Genomic DNA, 17,898 nt, shown 5'->3' on the forward strand with positions numbered 1-17,898 from the left:
GCACCGGCGATTTTTTTTTCTTTACCTCTTTGGCAAGCAATCAAATCTTTCCTTTGGTCTATTCTTTCCGTACATGGCCCTCGCGCTTCGAAGCCCCTCTCTTTCCGCCTAGAAATAACATGTACATGGCAAGTTCTGCTCAAACCGTGACAGCAGACAAAGAGTATCCTTCACAAGTGGCACGGCTGGCAACGTCCGTCCGCGCTCATCTTCAGGCTTTAATATGCAATTTTTATTGAATGAAAGTAGCTTATTTCTCCTCGGAGTACAGATCCTCCTTCAAAGGGACGCCAAGCTCTTCTCGAAGGGACTTGAGCTCGTTGAGATATTGATCATACTGGCCCTTGTTTTCGACCTTGGCCTTGATGCCTATAGATTGAAGCGTAGCGTCAGTGAGCCTATCAAATTCTGGGCGTCTATGAAGGCGTGGTTGCTTTCGCGATATTGGTTGGCAAGGATGACGGGGGGCAGCAAGTTGGTGCACGACACGTCGACGTACCCTCAAAAATGCGGACGGCGGTGGCAAAGTCGTTGACCCTTCGGGCGGCTCTGAGGGCAGCAGCGATAACAGAGGTAGAGGGGACAAGATCGTAGGCGAAAGCATTGTTCAGGTTGCGCTGCCCCAAACGCCGATTAGCATCAAGAGTACGGCAAGAAGGGTACAGCGTCCCTACCTGGAGCTCAAAAACATCCTGAACGCTTTCAAACTCTTTCTCGAATCTGCCAGAAGGAAAAAAAAAAAAAGACAAGTTAGCCCCCGTTGAGCCAGGTAGCCACGGTTCTGAGGCTTCTCCCCTCGTCTCCCGGTGCGAATGCGTCGTTTAAAAAAACATTGCGCTCGTCCGAAACGGCGTGGGGTCACAAAAAATCACGGCAAGTGAAAACGGTCGGCGAGATGACCCCGAGGCGACGCAGGCGAGAGAGGTCCGGACGACAGAGACGCTTCCGTCCCGGGAATCGGGAATCTATCAAGGCGAGACTCACCGGGCAGTGAACTCCTCAAAGGTTTCCTCGGCATGCTCGGTTCGTCGTGACATCGAGGTGCTGAAGGCGCGGGCCATCAGGGGCTGGGCGACAGGACGAGCGGCGGCGCGATAGAAGGAGGTTGAGCCGCGGGCGGCGGCGCGAAGCAAGGACGTGGACGGCATTCTGGGGTTGGTGGCGAGAGGCAGACGGGGGGAGGGGGGGGGGCGGGAGGACCGAAAGGTTGTTGTCAGCTTTGGACAGATGATGCGGAACTCGTAGGGCGGTTTTGCGTCTTGCAGACGTCGGTTGTGGATTGGCTGGGATGGCCTGACAGGAACGAATGACTAAGCGTCAATGGTTCTTTAGGTGGCCGGGCAGAAAGACACACAGTATGAATTGGCTTTTGTGGGCTGTTCAGTGGCTTGCGGCGGGCATGGGCAGCATGGCGTACAGTTGGCTTGGGGTGCTGACACTGTACGAACACGGCAGCGGTGGATTGGCCTCTTCTACTTGGTCGCATACCAATTTTGAAAAAAAAACATCAATTTTGTTGATGATGATGCAGCTGCGACCGCAGAGTCGGCCGCAGAGTCGGCCGCAGACTCGACCGCAGGCTTTCTATTTGCCGCTGCAAAGAGTCACTTGGCGCGGGTTGGGGAGCTGGCTGTCGGCAAGCCAAGAAACACAACACGCTCACGGCTACGGGATTTCCTCGGATGCCGCGCACCGACTCGTCCGGCGTCTCGTGGTGTCTCGAGCCCTCGCTCGACCCACGCCGAGGTTCAACAAGGCATCAGAGACGGGGCCGGGGTTGTACGGACGAAAAAGCTCAATATTGGATGTTTTTTTTCCGCAGCACAACTGCACAAGTCGCCGGTGCTAACTGGACTGGGCCGAGTAATATTAACAAGTCCACCATAATTACCGCTTTTTTGGCCCCCAAGTCAGCGGCCACTAAACCGCTTTCTCTGGAGCAATTCCGAGTCATGTGACACAGCTTTAAGAGACCTTCACCTTGGCGAGCTGACGGGGGCTGCTGATTGGGCGAGATGTACACACCGGCGGCGAATCACATGCGGGAGAAGTCTGACCTTTTCTTTTTTTTTTCTTTTTTTTTTTTCTTCCCCCCTTCCTTCCCGCTCAGAGGCTGAAGAAAGTGCCCACTGCCAAGTTCAGACAGTTCAAGTGAGATTTTCCCCTTTTTGACAGGAGCCGGGCTGTTTCAAACGAACGAACGAGCGTGCCTCTCTCGTCATCCTCCTAGAGCTGGCCGGTTGGATTTTCTCTTTCCTCCACTACCGCTTCCCACCCTTCCGTCTTGCCTCCCTTTTACTTCTTCTCCTTGTCCGCCACGTCCGTCGTCGCCTTCTGTATTTTATTTTTATTCCAACTAATTGCTTCATTGTTCGCAGAGAATCCAGGCCTTTCCCTCTTTTCTTGTCGCTCCTTGTTTTGCGTGACGCCAGGTTTGCACCAGCCCCCCTCCCGCCTCGCCTCGCCTCGCCTCCCCTTCGGCAAGAAAGAACAAGTGCCTCGCGTGCTCCGTCCATCCCCGCCCAAAAAAATAAAAACACCCAGTCATATCGAAAGCGCAATCCGGTGCCTCGGCTGCGCGCTTCCTTGTCAAGACGATTACAATTGCTGGATTTATGTTTGGCGGACCCGTCGCCGGCGGTTTGAGTTGCTACTACCACGATGCCTGGAATACTCGAAAAACTCCCCGTGCCTACGATCGATCGGCCCTTTGGAATCTCGCTATGGCCCCAGTTCAGCCGAGCCTTCGAGGCCGTCGTCGGATACCCTGCCGATGACTTCAAGTTCGTGCCGTTCGACACGCCCATGTCAACGCTCAAGTCAACCTCCATCTTCATCGTCGTGTACTACATCATCATCTTCGGTGGTCGAGAGTTCATGCGCAACCGTGAGCCGTTCAAGCTCAAGTCGCTCTTCCTCATTCACAACTTCTACCTCACCGCCATCAGCGGCATCCTCCTGGCCCTGTTTGTCGAGCAGCTTGTCCCCGAGCTGTACCACAATGGCGTCTTCCACGCCATTTGTCACCGTGACGGCGGTTGGACCCAACGTATGGTAGTTTTGTACTACGTGAGTTTGCCCATATTATCCCATGGCGTAACGCAACCATGACACCGAAACCGTGCTGACGATCCCATGCAGCTCAACTACCTGACAAAGTACCTGGAGCTGTTGGATACCGTCTTCCTCTTCCTCAAGAAGAAGCCTTTGAGTAAGCTATTTTCCCGCATTTCCGTTGCACCTGAGCCAAAGACACTAAAGGGGTTTTCTTTTTTTTTTTTTTCCGGCCAGCCTTCCTCCACTGTTACCACCATGGAGCCACTGCTCTTCTTTGCTACACTCAGTTGATTGGCTCTACCTCGGTGTCGTGGGTCCCGATTACCCTCAACTTGACCGTCCACGTTGTCATGTACTGGTACTACTTCCAGAGTGCCCGCGGCATCCGTATCTGGTGGAAGGAATGGGTCACTCGTCTGCAAATCATTCAGTTCATCATTGATCTCGGTAAGTAATTCTCCTCGGAACATGCTCCCCCTTACTCCCATTGCCTTCATATAATACCTGCAATGAGGCACTAATAACATGGGCAAAAAAAAACAGGGTTTGTCTACTTCGCCTCGTACACGTACTTCACCTCGACCTATTTCCCCTGGTTGCCAAATGCCGGAAACTGTGCTGGCGAGGAGTTTGCTGCCTTTGCTGGAATTGCTATTCTCAGCTCGTACCTGGTCCTCTTCATCTCTTTCTACTTTGCGACTTACAAGAAGGGCGGCAAGAGCACCACCCGCAAGTCCCTACGCCGCATGTCCCAGGCTCCTCTCCCCGATCCTCTTCACATCCAAGCTGCCGACGCTGCCAACCTTCACAACGGCGCTACGGCAACTGGAGCAAAGACCAACGGTGCCACCACTCGCTCTCGCAAGGCTTAAACCCGGGGGTTTTTGGGGTGAATGATTGGAAAGAGGCCGCTTCACCACGGGCGCTTTGCGCACAACCATCAACTCGAATGTCAGCAGTAGAGAAACACGGCGATTTTCCCTCGGCATCGATCCCTCATCATTTAATGGCCGGTCTGGCATATACAACAGAATAATCGTGTACAAAAAAGCTCATTTCTTCTATTAATTTCTTTTTCTGGAGATAGTAGGAAGCTTAATGATTTGCGGAATGGGTTTGGAATGGCAAAGAGGTTTATCTCGCGACTTTGGCCATATGGAGGGGCGAGGGGGTGAAGTGATGTTTACATGGCTTTTGTGTCGTGAGTCAGGGCGGCCAAGGTTTGACTGATGAAAGACAGACATGGTTCTCTCTTGGGCTCAAGGTACTGGTAACGCGACAAGGCTGGCGGGTGGGGGGGCTTGGGCTTTGGGATGGAAGAATTCGAATTCGGGTGGAGTCATGAATGCACGATGCAGTGGTCGAGGTTGATGAAAGGAGTAGGAAATCTGGCCGTGATGGATCATGTCAACCAGTACAATTGGTGGGTGAGAGAGCATGCTGGCGGTTCGTGGCACGCGCGGCACGCGCAGCAATCTAGAAAAGGATGGTAATGAATCAAATTTATGAATCTTTGATGCGGAAGCAGTCTTTTCTGACGCCAGAACGACAAGAGTTGTCGAACAAGGTGCTGGTGCTGGCAACTACTCCGTACCTTGGGTATGTACTTATCATGCAGCGCTCTGGCCGCATGATTGTGTCAAAGATCCAGATCGGCGGACATGTAGAGGCCCAGTACAGATCGCCTTGTCTCACAGCGTATTCATGATGAATTGCCAACCCCTGTACTGTACTGTACTGTACTGTACGGAGTAGTGATGCCAATAAGGCGTCCATGATATCAGACTCGTGCTTGACTCGACTCCAACCCCCGCGCCTACCAAAAAAGTACATGTACCTAAACAAGTACTACTGCGTAGTCGGGTGCCCTAGGAGCCGAGCTGGGAGCCTTGAGCGCCCGGCAAAAGGAGCGGTAACGAAGGTAAATATAGAAAAGGCAGAATGCCAAATGACAAAAACGACAAATGACAAATGACAGATGACAAATGCCAAATGTCAATTACCAATTAGGTGGGTTCCTAGGTTCCTAGCCGCCGCTGCATCACTTTGGGCTGACATCTCTCCTATCCCTCCCGTCCCTCCCTCCTACAAGTCTTTACAAGTCATGGCAAGCCATCACAAGAAATCACACAAGTCTCCACAAGTCGCCACAAGTCGCCACAAGTCACCACACCAAACCAAAGTTACTGCAAGTGGCACCAACTGGTTTCGGCAGGGGCTGGGACGCAACTCACTGGTGGTGGTTGCCGGCGGTCCAGCGTGGCTGGCCCCATGCCGCCTGCCCCATGCCGCCTGCCCCATGCCGCCTGGCCCCATCCCGTCAGGTCAGACAGACAGGGACGTCGTGCCCAGTCCCACTGGCCAGCCATTGTCTTGAAAATGTTCAAGTCGGTGCTTTTCAGGGATTCCCGTCGGTTGTCGCGACGAAGCGCTCCTGCGAGTTTGTGGTACGTGGCCATGACCACGTCCATGACCACGACCACGTCCATGACCACCTGTCTGTTGGACAGCAATGAACTGTTTGATCAATCCTATTTATTCGTCGTCTCCCTCCCTCGCGGCGTCCTCGCGGCTTCGTCTTTCTTGCAACCCCCGTTTCCGCTTGGCCCAGCTGCCGTCCGCCTCCGCCCCCGCCCCCGCCGCCGCTTCCGCCACAGCCTTTCCTGAGATGACAAGGTGAACAGCAGATCGCCGTGAGTCGTGACGACGCGTCAACCAAGTCCTTTTCTTCCAAGCTCCCCTCGCCCAACTGCAGGTGGCCCTGGGGCAACAGTACCTGCCGCGGACAAAGACCCGACAACTACTCCGTACTGGCCCTGGCCCGTCTGTGCCTTCTGGCTGGTTTAAAGGCGAGTGACATAGCGTCGACAAAAGACTGGGCGTGACCGGACGAATATACCAAACAAAACGAACGTACACGGCTGCAAACAAAGCAAGCGACGGCTCGTTTTTGCCCCTCTGTCTTTCCTCAAATGGAGAAATAACCTACCGATCGGCATACGCATGACACAGGCTTTGAGACTGGACAGGACAGTTGCCATACTTGAAAACCTGCTTTCTTCCGATCCCTGTCTCCCCTCGAGTTTCCCTGCAGCCAGGCATATCGCCAATCACTTGCTTCTATCTATGCTATCGAGTTGACGACCGCTCCACTTCGCCAGCATCTGAGCCCCGACCAGAGATCGATCTAGTCCGATCCGGCGTCGCGGGAATAGTCCTTGATTATGAGGTTACCATTCAGAAAGAAGAGACAGGAGAGAGAAGGCTTGGCGTCGCCCGTCTTTGACGAGTTCCGAGCAGTCGGCGGATATGGACTAAAACCTCTATTATTCCCTCCGTCTCGGTTCTCCGCACAGCTTCTGGCATCGCTACCGCCCAGGGTACTTGAGCGGATCTTTGTGTTCGTTTGTCCGCACGCTGTAGACGACAGCTACGAGACCTGCGAGAAGAGCGCAAACGAGAAGGGCTGCATGCTATGTGATTTACGGGACCTGTCGCGTTGCGTTCAGGTAAATCGAGCATGGAGGGCAACTGCCATCAAGATCCTGTATGCTTGTGCTTGTTTTCATCTCATCTTCATAGCCGTGCTGCCCACAGCGGTTCTTTTTTTAACTCGTTCTAACCTTATTCGTCCCCCCGGCCCGGCGGAAAAAAAGATACCATAGTGTTCGGATCGATCCTGTTCATTACTGCCAGCTCGAAGCATTCCTTGCAGAACGACGGAAGAGGACTTCGCGATTTGACAGAAACGGCACCCCCGAAGACCCAGCTCTTGCGCGACTGAGGCTTCTCCGCCGAACCGTTCGCGACGATCCCACGCGAATTGGAAAGACGGTGCGGTTCCTCAAGACGCCATACATGATTCGAGAATCGTGTCATGTTGAGCTGGCGCAAACTATTGCCGTGCTACCCAATCTTAAGTACGTGGACCTACCTGAGGGTATGTTCTCCGATGAACCGTCGTACACAACGCTGCGACTAGAAGTCCAAGCCCGGTGCTCCAACATTCGGAAAACGACGTACGCGGGTGGTTCTGAACGCAGCTTTGCCAGCCTCATGTCGGGCCAGATCTGGCCGTGTCTCGAAGTCTTGGAGCTAAAGCGCCTGAACGTGGATCCGAAGGTATTGAGAGGTGTGTTGACATGCTTGGGTAATCTCCGCGCTCTGAAGGTTGCCGAAACGTACAGCTTGTCGGACGAGGTTCTACTTGCCGACGAGAGCCTCCCCCCGTTGCCGGCGCTGGAGGAGCTCGTGCTCAAGGATACGCCCAGCCTGACGTCAGCCGGCCTCATCGACTACCTATCGTTCTACGAAACCCAAAACGCTCTCAAGGTCCTGACGCTCAAGGATACTGGTATCCAGCCATGGAAGTTGCAAGACGTGTTGGCAATGGCGCCGTCATTGAAGACGCTGGTCATGCAGTCCGAGATATCCGATTCCTTCCCCACCGGCGAGGCCATCCCGCCACTTAAGCACACGGGGCTGACGACACTGCGATTCGAGATATCGTCCACGTCTGCAGCCGGGCCGTTTGCCACCCAAGCCTACCACGCGTACCTGGCAAACTCCATCCTGACGGGAAATCTACCGCGATTGCGCAGACTTTATGTCCTCGACGAGCAGTTTCCAGACCAGCTGCGAAATCTGCCGCCGCCCACTCCTACTTTTGCTGGTGGACGCGTCCGGACGGGGTACAGCGCCTCGGCCTCGGCATACGACCCGCCCTCCCCGCGAGTGACGGCTCCGGGGTCTGGACTTTTGTCACCGACCAGCCCGACCCGCCAGCACATGCCGAGCTTGCTCAACCCGCACAGACTCAGCTCGAACAATCCCTTTGCAAACATGAAGAGCGGAGCGGGATTGTGGCCAGTGCTTCCTCCGACGCAGACACTCGAAGTCTTCACCAAGGACGACGAGCATGGCAAATGGAACTTTGCGCAAGTAGACTCCCTGACGGATCCTGCGACGGCGCCTTCTCACCGATGGAGCAGCAGCTACGGGCTGGCTGCAGATGTGACTGGGCAGGGCTGGGATCGTGGCGAAGCACGGCGCAGCATCATGATTGGAGACGGCACTGGAGCGTTTCTGCCCCTAGACGGGGCCGAGGACGGGCCCCGTAGGTCGGAGGTCTTTGCCCTCGGTCCTGTGCCCGTACGCGGCGGCATGAAACCGCGGAGCAGCAGCAGGGACGGGAAGGTTCTTGGAATTTGGAGCAAGGTGTAAAAAGGGGGTCATACTTTCGCAGTCTGTATTTTTGCGATTGGTGAGTTTTGGCAAGCATCATGGGACGACGTGGGGTCAGTGTTAAGCGGGTTGTGACGAGATGATGTTTTTTCCATTTTCTTTTTTTTTTTTGTCCTAGTAAATCGACAACATGAAAGTGCATACCGATGTGCAGGATTCCTTGCAAGGTGCAAAGTTTGAATGGTGCACAAGGTTGAGGGAGCGCACAGGATCGATTGGGCTTACTCCGTACCCTGCCGAACTGGATGTGCCAATCGAAGCGACCGTCTCATTTGGTTCTGTCTGGATTCGGGGTGCGAGGGTTCTTTCTCCATGGATCTGGAGACTGGACTACATTATGTATGTAGCAGCATCACATTGACCAAGAGACCCGAGGCCAAGCCAAGTTCCAACTACCATGGCATGCGACATGCGACGTGTGTCCGGGCCCCCCATCCCACGCAAACTCTACTAGGAAACGAACCAGGATCGTACGTGATGCGGCGACAGGTGTTGACGTCATCGACGGGCTTCTGGTCGACCCTGGTCGACCCATTGGCGATTTTCTCAGCCGCCGGTTCCGGAGCTGGTTTGATTGATTCAACGGCGTAGGCATGGCATGGCATGGCATGGCTTGAATGAAAGCTCCGGGATTGATTGTACAGTGTATCAGCATGCAACGGGGTCGAGTGGTCGCACTGTGCAGGGTTCCTTCCTGCCAGGCCCAGCCTCAGCCGTCGCTAGCACCGGGGTGCGGAGCTACCTCTGCACGGACGCCAGCAGAGCACATTCAGGTCGGATGAGGTGGCGCTCGCTCGCTAAATGGTGTTTGCTAAATCGGGCTTGCCTTGCCTGTTCAGCAGCCACACGGGCGGGCAAGGCGGGCAAGGCGGGTGGAGCGCGGTTTCGTCTTTGTCATGACTCGTGGAATAAATGCCTGCCCATCATCAGAGTAGACTAGACCCGACAAGACAAGTCTTTTTTGTGCTTGTCCGTGTGCAAGAGCCAGCCTGGGTGTGGTGTGCTCTGCCTTTGCGGGGCGAAGGCGGGGCAGGGCGGGGCAGGGCGGGGCAGGGCGGGGCAGGGCGGGGCAGGGCGAGGGCGGCTGTGGAAGCATCCGGCAATCGCAGGCGTAGGCGCACAGGTGCTATGTACGATGTGGAAGCGACGGAGGCAGGAACGCCGGGTAGGAGTCAATTCTTGCTTCCTGCCATTTCGCCATTCGCCATTCGCCATTCGCCATTTTGCCCACTTCATCACAGCACAAGGGGCCCAATGAAAGCTGGCGTGGGCTTGGCGTGGCGTGGGCTTGGCGTGGCGTGGGCTTGGCGTGGCGTGGTGTGGCGTCGCGTTTTTGGTGCAACACGTCTTCTTTGCAACATCTTCTTTGTGGAGCAGAAAGGAGCTCGTCAACATCATGATCGCCATCATGAATGATCAAAAGTTCGAATGTACGGCAGATGGCACGAGGTCGCTCATCACGCGATTTGCTGACCTGCTCGGTTTTGCTCCATTTTGCTCGAGAGCACAATGGCATTGACGCGCCACTGGCCGCTTCGGCAGCGACATTTGTTCCGGGCCTCGATGCGCACCATGCTGCGTGTCTTGTTCGACCGGTCCTAGGGCCGTCGCTCGCTTGATGGCCATGTTCCGATTCCGAGGCGGATGAGACTTTCCGATCGGGCACAGCGAGTCCCTGGCAGCTCAAGGGAACAAGAAAGACAAGAGCGTGGCCGCGCCCAGCCACGCGAGAGGACCGACGGATCCGCCGAAGCCATGGCGGATCTGGACGTATTTTGGCGAACTATCCGCCTCTCGCCTCTTGGTGTTCAGTCTTGCTCTGCGGCTGGTGGTGTGAATGGCTGCTGGCAATGCATCCACAGTTCCTTGGATCCCGGGCTCTTGCTGTCGTGGCATTACAATCCGGAGCATTACCCGTGCTTTTCAAACAGTCTTCTCCCCGATTCTGAACCATCTACAAGGCAGAGCCAGACCGCAACCTTTCCTTTACCGCTGGTCATGACTTCAAAAAAACGACACGCTCGCAACGGCCTTCCCGTCCTTCCTCTTCCGCCTGGGCTGAAACGCAGGCACTTGGCCTCCTTGTCAGCCAAGCTCACTCAACCGGCCCGTGCTGAGGTGGCCTCCCAGCTCCGTCTTTGTCCATGACTGAAAACATAAAGCCTCCTTTTGTACGTACTGCGTCTCCTTACAAGGACCGACAGTTGCCTGCATGGCTTGCTTCAGCCTTGTTTGAACCTGAAATCGACATCTATCCTGCATGATTCTGGACGAATTTCCCGAATTTCCCTCAGAGGTTGCTTTCAACTACAATGGCACGGACCCGAAACACCCCCCCCCTTTCCCACCACGAAGCTGGAAGCAAAAATAGCAAAGACAATACCATCTGACGGGAAACAATAAAGGCACTAGCTAGCGTTGGATATACCGTCCGGTAGGGTTAGTGACCAGGAAAGATGCTCAACTTGCTGGACTCAACGCTTTTCAAATCCTCAATATGGGTTCCAGTGTGCGCCCTCTGGTTGGAGACGCTAATGGCTTCCCTTCAAGACGATATCTTGTCTCTTATGGCCCGTGTTCGGATTTAGAAGGGTCGGTCTTCGATGTATGGGCGCACGATGGCATCTATCAGAGGCACGTAAGGGTGGATGCAAGGCGCTTTAAACATGATGCACGTCCAGTTTGGCAGCGACACGTGTTCCAGTAATAATGTTTTACACTGCTGCGGTGTTCCATGACTCGAGCCGTACTGGAAAAGATGCTTCGACGGGAGCAAATCCTCTTGCTACCTCACCTTCCGACCACGGTTACCCTCTCATGTGCTGCTGGGGGTTGAAGACGCGATGGGATACCAGGCATCTGCCGCAAACCCCGTCGTCAATCTCGATAGATGCCTTACCAGCAGCGGCTCCTGCGCCTTCCCAATCTCTGTGCCTCGACTTCATGACCAAGGACTAGCAGGCATGGCGGTCACCGAGTCACGGGAGATACTAATCAAACGACACGCCGACGACGGCATCACTGTTCCGGGTACCACGCAGCAGCAAGTCCAACACGGACAAGCGCCGTTTCTCCTTGGCGGCTTCCCCACGACCTCGTCTCTCACAACATAGCCGTCCTTGCTTGCTAGCCGTCCTTGCTTGCTAGCCGTCCTTGCTTGCTAGCCGTCCTTGCTTGCTAGCCGTCCTTGCTTGCTAGCCGTCCTTGCTTGCTAGCCCGTCAGCCAAACTACTACACTACCAAGGATCCCGCGAGCCGTGGCAGTTCCCGTCATAGACCGACAAAGCGACCTGTCTCACAGGGCCCACCAACCCGGTGGCAAGGCGGTGCTCAAGTGCAGTTTCGCAACCTGCTCGTCCAAGGTTCTCTTCACTCGACCCTGCGATCTGGAGAAGAACTACCGTCAGCACTTCCGGCGCTTCTTCTGCCGCGCGGAGAGCTGCCCCACGTCGGAGCGAGCCGCAAAAGAGATTCGGTCCAGACGGACGGGTTGGGTTCGCCACCAAGAAGGATCGGCTAAGACACGAGACGAGTCATAATCCGTCGCTGCTGTGCGATGTTTTGCGGTAGGCGATTCAGCAGGCCGGACGATTTGCGACACCATGTCAGGAGGTTGCATTAGACTTGGGAGCATCAGAAGCATTGCGCGCATGTAGAGAGAGTGTATTCGGGCTCGTTTCTCTCTAGGGACATCAGCAACAACAGCAACAGCAACAGCAACAACAAGAAACACTTCTTCTCAACCCACTACGCGTAGCTCAACAGCCGCACCAGCCTCTTGTGTGTGCCTAGCTCTCAAAACGCTCCCTGCCTCGACGCCCGGAATGCCACGCAGCAGCATCTTAATGTCGCCGGGCTGCCGCCGGATTCTTCCGGGCCCGCACCCGCGCCCGCGCCTCAGCCCGGAGTTCCTCTATGGTCGGCACGTTACCACACGCACCGCGATCTACTCCCCCGAATTCCATGGCATAACACCGGTCCCCATGCCGCAGGCACTTTTTGCCCCCCGACGTCAGCAGCAGCACGTGGAAGCTCGACTGGGACGCCCGCCAACTTACAAGAGCGTTCTGGGTGCAGTTGGCGAAGCCAAACTCCCTCATGTTGGTCGGCCGGCCGTAGGTCACCACCGTCTTCACGTACTCGAACACGCATTGCTGGGAGTAGACATCGCAGTACTGGCTGATGTGAGCGTTCGGTCTTCCAAAGGGCCGCTTCTCATTTCTTCTCTTTTTTGTCTTCTTCTCCCCGGGAGGATGACACCTACGCCGGTCCAAATGGGGGGACGGCCGTTTGCTGACGCTATGGGCGAGGGCAGAGGTCGTTTCCCTGCCCTTTTGGGCTGCGAGGGCACGGCCACGGCGGTTGCGGCGAGCATGGCGAGTGCGAGGGACTTCATGGTGGGAATGGAGATGGCTTTCGGCTCGGAGTGGAAGGGAAGGCCAAGGTCCGGGCCTGGATTTTATAGGTTGCTGCCGAGGGTGCGGGAGGATCCAAGGGGTGTTCTTTCTTCCCTGTCGCTAATTTTGGGGACGTGGGCGTCACGGCTGGGTGGTTGACCGTCTTGAAGACTGGCGGATATTAATATCGGACCTGGTATTTTCGGCAAGCGTCATGGCTGGCCGTGGTGCGGGTCGGCAATAGATGGTAGGATGGTCGAGACGGTCTTGAAGACTGGCGGATATTTATATCGGACCTACTAGTATTATTATCTTACCCCTTCCGCGGGGATATGCATGAGGCCGAGGCAAAGAAGCACGGGAGGCCCGTCTCTCCGCCAAATGACTCGTTGCTCAGCAGACAATCTCGCACTGCGCTTCTCAATCAGACCACAATACCACAATAGCATATAAATATCACCACCTATTTCCAGAATTAGCCCCCCCCCCCCTTCGTCGCAGCACACACCGCCCCCCTTCCATTCTTGCTTTGCATCCAGGTACAAAAGCGCAGCCCTCGGCCGGAGACCTCGCATCACGTTTGACCCAACGCATCAAACGCATCAAAAGCCCCCGACATGAAGTTTGCCATTGCCATCCTAGCTGCTGGCGCCGGCGCCGGCGCCGTCCCCATCGTACGTTTCCCCCCGTGGCATCTTCCTCCGAGTCCCTACTAACACGTGCAAGGACCGAGCCGCTGAGGCGAGGGGACTCCATGTCGTCGACAAGCCATATGCCGTCGAGAGACCCTATGTCGTCGAGAAACCATTTGCCGCCGAGAGACCCGGCAGCGGCGTCAAGTCCCCCGACGGGAGCAAGCCCCCCAGAAATCACGAGAGCCACGACGTGATTCCCGGGAGACACAATTGAAACGCCGTGGCAAGGGAGCGGGACGCGTCGGTCGCGCTCGTCAGGGGGAAGGGATGCATGGCCGTGAGAGAGGAAGGATTGCGAGCAGCTGGGAGACGGTGTGCCTTGACTGATGTTGGGAAGTGGGCGAGTGGCAAATTCAGCACATGCCATATAGGGTTCGACAATGTCGTCGAGAACGTTGTGCGCCAGGTGCGAATGCCAGCGTGATCTTCCTAGCCGAGGAGAAGCTCTCACGATGCCGAGGCAAGGGAAGTAATTGATTGCTGCGCTTCAAGAGACCCGAGGGGAGGATAATACAAACGAGTTTGGAGTGGCACCAGCGCTGGCCGGCGTCGTGTTGCTCAGTCTACCTACGTTATTGATCCTGGCGTGCATCGAGCAAAAGCACGCTTTGAAACTCCTTCCTGGCGCGCTCGCTGACTTGGGTGTTGGGATTCGTTTGAGAACTGGCATGGGAATTTGCTGTCTGCCGGGTTATCGCAATTGAGACCATACGGCGTGGCTGCACGCAAACGCGGGTCTGCACATTCAAATGCGCAGAGCCGCATTTCCTCGTGCACTTGTTTCTTTTCATTGTCGTCTTCAAATGTAACGGGGCCATTGTTGCTGAGTGACAGTCGCCATCACAGACAGCCTGCATCAATCTGACCTCGTGAGGTGTCGGCAAGTATCAAGCTCACAGCGTGCACCCGAACAATAACAATGGGTAATCATTAGCGATTGTCGGTGCGACTATTTTCCCCCAATTTTCCATATGCCGTTTTAGCGTCCAATGGTCTAGGAGCCATCGGCAGAAGGCTGAGCCCACTTCACGAGGCCAGCCCTCGAGCCACATCTTGTTATTCAAGTTGTTGCCTCGTGATCATATCAAGGGGGCGCCTCAAAAGGGCCAATTCGAGGGAGCACAATTGCCAAGCTGCGAGGGAAGCAAGCGTGGCTCAGCGCAACCCTTTCGACTTGGAGAAGCCCAAAAGTTTAGTCACCCGCTAGGCCAGATTCCAAAGGGATTTGAAATGACGCTGGGAAGCGATGGTGAAGAGGTTGTATTCGCCTCGGCGCACTGTGAGAACCACGAACTGGGCGTTATTCGCAGTCATAGCGTGTGCAATAAATGACCTGAGCCTCTGGGGGCCAAATTTGCCCCAGCTTCACTCTGTCAAGTGGGTAGGTTGAAAAAGCAACTTGGACTCGCCAATCTGAAGGCCGAACAAGGAGGAAAGGGCCGGGAAAAAAGTCGGTCTGATGGTCGAACCCTGCCCGCACCGGGGTTCCTGCAAGAACCCGTGCCGGTGTGTAGGCAAGGCGAATAATTCGTTGGCGACGCAGCAGGCCTCCGCACAGTCTACTTGGCTATTTGGCGGCGGCTCGGAGGCCAAGGCCATTATGACGTAGTTGCATAGCATAGAGTGGCTGGGAACGCTGCTGTAAGCGGCTCACAAGGATTTATCGTCAAACCGACTAGCCTCGTCCACATGGCCATTTTTGTCCAATGTTCAATCGTTGGGAAAATGAGATTGTGTTGTAACCCACCACGGTGACGGCGAGGTGCTCGACGGTTCAGCAAGTACAATGGCCGCACCGTCGTACTGAAGAAATAGAGACTGGCCATGGTTGAAAGGCTGCAGGTGTTGGTGCCACGAGGTTACTCGTTATTGCACGGCCGAACAACATGCACAAACTGCGAAAATTAGGGCAACAGAGGCACCATTGGAGCGTCAAGCGGTAGAACGAAAAATCCGAGCTATCTTTTGGAACCGGCCGCGAGTTGGGAGAAGCGGAACCTGATTCGGTCAAGTAAAGAGGACGCAAACAGAAGTAAAGACGACGGGGAGGGGGGGGGGGGGGGGGGAGCAAACTATGCGCCCAGAAAACATGAGCCGCTTGCGAGGCTATGCCGTAGACTCCATATGACGGTGTTGAGTCACTGTCGACAGGATCTACCACCCCATCCGGAAGGCGTAGCGCGTGCAGAATTCAAGGGTCTGCAAAGCCGTCTGCGGAACGAACAACGTCCCGGGCCAGGACGTTGTCGAAATCCACCATCCATTATACATCCGAATCTGTAGGCTTGATGAGGTCATAGACGCGTACGGGCCTTGTAGCGTGCTGATTAGGATCGCTGAAATCAGTCAAACACCTGACTGTAGTCTCTCGCGTAGCCAAGCCAGGCCTTTTCCTTGATATGACGCGCGTCATGGTTCACACATGGCATGCCAGCACGACGGCCAGTCAAAGTACGTCGAAAGTCGGAAATGCCGACAACAGGAACCGCACACGCCAGTGAGCTTGACCGTCACATCATCCAATCAGGGTGCATCTTTGAGGGCGTCAAAGGCTTCCCGCCATTCCTTTCACTCGCGCACCTGGTGCCAAAAACAAGCGCCTCTGGATGGGTTTCGTGACCGACCAGTGACCACAACTAGCTGGTCGCGGCCGCCCAAAACGAAAAAAGAGGCTAATGAAAAAAAGGGTCGCCCCAAGGTTGGCTGGCTGGGTGGTGCTTGGGTGGTGCTTGGGTGGTGGTCGGGTGGTGGTCGGGTGGTTTGGCGGTAATGTGCTGCCCCTGTCAGATTCGAGCCTGCCACGAGGTAGAGTTGATACGAGTCCGAGAACAGTTTTATGCGTTTGCGGTGCTTCCGGGGCTTTCTCTATTTCGCGTGCAGATCGGCAAACCGGCGTGCAGTCCGTCTCAGGTCGAGCGTAGCCACTGGCTAACGTTCTTTGAGCAATTCAACAAAGTCGGCACAAGGGAATCGTTTGCAGCATCTGGACATCTGGAAACCGCCGTGCCAAGGGCAAGGGTTTTGGTGCCCAGGCAAGCCACCAAGTTGATGCCTCGTGGTTGATTGCCTCTTGAATTCCAAAGGCGGCCTGGGGCTACTGAAAGAAGGTGTCAAGGAAGGTTGTCGCGGAGCAGAGCAGGCCAGTCGTAGCAGCTACTCCTACTCCGTACGGCCATGTTGCGTACGGCCCGCCATGTTGCTCCGTAAGCGGTCGGGTGGTCAGCTGGCAGCCACTTGGTGGCGGCTGGGGTGGCTTTGGCAAGAATGCTGCTGGTCAGCCCTCGCCCCACCCATCAGTTGCCGCCAGTTGCCGCCACCACGGCGCTCCGCAGTGAATTATCCGCGAATTAGCAGCAACTTCAAGACAAGACGATGCAAGCGATCAAAGATGTGAGTGCATTCGTCGACGTGAGACTGAAACCGGGACTGAGACTTGCTCTCTCTCTCTCTCTCTCTCTGCTACCATTCCCGGCCTTTATAGTTTTTTTTTTTTTTAGTTTTTTTTTTTTTTGCAGCGGGGGAGGGGTGGGGGAGAGGGGGACGAAGGGGACGAAGGGGGAAAAAAAGGTTAAAAAAAAAAAGCAAAAGAAAAAGGAAGGAGAGGAAGAAAGAAAGAAAGAAAGAAAGGGAAAAATGGTGGCCGTTTATTGGCCGGCCCCTCCTGTCGCAGAGTGGATATTACCAGGATCAGTTCGAATTCCCTCTGCTTCAGACGACGGCCGCGATTTGAAACGTTGAAGTCGGCATGGCATGTACCTATGTACATGGTAGTACTACCACGCACAGGCATCTCCCTGAACTCTCCAAGACACGACCGGGCAGCTTGGCCAAACGGCTCCAGCAAGGCAGTCTCCTTTGCTGGAGAAGGGCACTCACCCGCAGTCGCTGCTCAGGAGGAGGAGGAGGAGGAGCAGCAGCAGTGGCAGTGGCAGGGGCAGGGGCAGACCCTTTCGTTCATGCCCGAGGCCCGTACAAGCACGGCGCAACAAACAAAAGGGACCAGTTGACCAGAGTGGTGGGTCAGCCAACCGGCCCAAGCCCCAACCGTACCAGACACACATCATCGATATCTCCAGACATATCGTACCCAGGCGCCTCGTACCGGGCGCTAGCAACTTGTTCCCAGTGCATTTTGCGCCTGCTCCGCACGGCAGCCTTGACCCATCAAATAAATGCCTTGACTAGCAGCAGTCTAGATGGAGTGAGGAACGAACGACAACCAGACTATGTCTTTAGGCTGTGGGCTTCTGGAGAGGCCGTCTTGGCTCTTTCCGCCTCCCCTTTTTTTTTTTTTTTTTTTTTTTTTTTTTTTTTTTTTTTTTTTAAATGAACGCGGACAAGGCTTGGCAAGAGAAGTGGCCCGCGTTGTGGATCTTGGCCACGATTGGCGACATGGGATGGGTTCGTTCTTTTTTAAAATAAGGACGGACTAGCCTAGCCTGCAAGTCTGTGGGTTTGTGCGAACCAGCCCGTTGCGGTTCCTGGGCTTCCTGCCAACTGCCCCC

The 17,898-nt window shown here is 55.3% G+C and overlaps 6 protein-coding genes across 6 annotated transcripts; 3 read left to right on the forward strand and 3 right to left on the reverse strand.

Moving 5' to 3' along the window:
• Positions 1-250: 250 nt before the first annotated feature.
• Positions 251-1,148, reverse strand: UV8b_02739 (uncharacterized protein; the record flags this gene model as incomplete). Its single annotated transcript, XM_043140237.1, has 4 exons — positions 251-369; positions 500-617; positions 675-720; positions 985-1,148. The coding sequence occupies 4 exons, from the start codon at positions 1,146-1,148 to the stop codon at positions 251-253; spliced, it is 447 nt and encodes a 148-aa protein (XP_042996171.1).
• A 1,513-nt stretch (positions 1,149-2,661) lies between these two features.
• Positions 2,662-3,929, forward strand: UV8b_02740 (uncharacterized protein; the record flags this gene model as incomplete). Its single annotated transcript, XM_043140238.1, has 4 exons — positions 2,662-3,069; positions 3,142-3,211; positions 3,292-3,504; positions 3,601-3,929. 4 exons carry the CDS (start codon positions 2,662-2,664, stop codon positions 3,927-3,929), a joined length of 1,020 nt encoding a protein of 339 aa, XP_042996172.1.
• A 1,311-nt stretch (positions 3,930-5,240) lies between these two features.
• UV8b_02741 (uncharacterized protein) lies at positions 5,241-5,546 on the reverse strand (the record flags this gene model as incomplete). The annotated part of the gene is made up of 1 exon (XM_043140239.1): positions 5,241-5,546. The coding sequence occupies one exon, from the start codon at positions 5,544-5,546 to the stop codon at positions 5,241-5,243; it is 306 nt and encodes a 101-aa protein (XP_042996173.1).
• Positions 5,547-6,281: 735 nt separating this feature from the next.
• UV8b_02742 (uncharacterized protein) lies at positions 6,282-8,280 on the forward strand (the record flags this gene model as incomplete). Its single annotated transcript, XM_043140240.1, has 2 exons — positions 6,282-6,604; positions 6,714-8,280. 2 exons carry the CDS (start codon positions 6,282-6,284, stop codon positions 8,278-8,280), a joined length of 1,890 nt encoding a protein of 629 aa, XP_042996174.1.
• A 3,863-nt stretch (positions 8,281-12,143) lies between these two features.
• UV8b_02743 (uncharacterized protein) lies at positions 12,144-12,697 on the reverse strand (the record flags this gene model as incomplete). Its single annotated transcript, XM_043140241.1, has 3 exons — positions 12,144-12,296; positions 12,360-12,476; positions 12,566-12,697. 3 exons carry the CDS (start codon positions 12,695-12,697, stop codon positions 12,144-12,146), a joined length of 402 nt encoding a protein of 133 aa, XP_042996175.1.
• A 618-nt stretch (positions 12,698-13,315) lies between these two features.
• On the forward strand, positions 13,316-13,607 carry UV8b_02744 (uncharacterized protein; the record flags this gene model as incomplete). The annotated part of the gene is made up of 2 exons (XM_043140242.1): positions 13,316-13,372; positions 13,425-13,607. 2 exons carry the CDS (start codon positions 13,316-13,318, stop codon positions 13,605-13,607), a joined length of 240 nt encoding a protein of 79 aa, XP_042996176.1.
• Positions 13,608-17,898: the final 4,291 nt, after the last annotated feature.

Source organism: Ustilaginoidea virens, chromosome 2, assembly GCF_000687475.1.
Source record: "Ustilaginoidea virens chromosome 2, complete sequence".
In the NCBI taxonomy this organism is placed as follows: Eukaryota; Fungi; Ascomycota; class Sordariomycetes; order Hypocreales; family Clavicipitaceae; genus Ustilaginoidea; species Ustilaginoidea virens.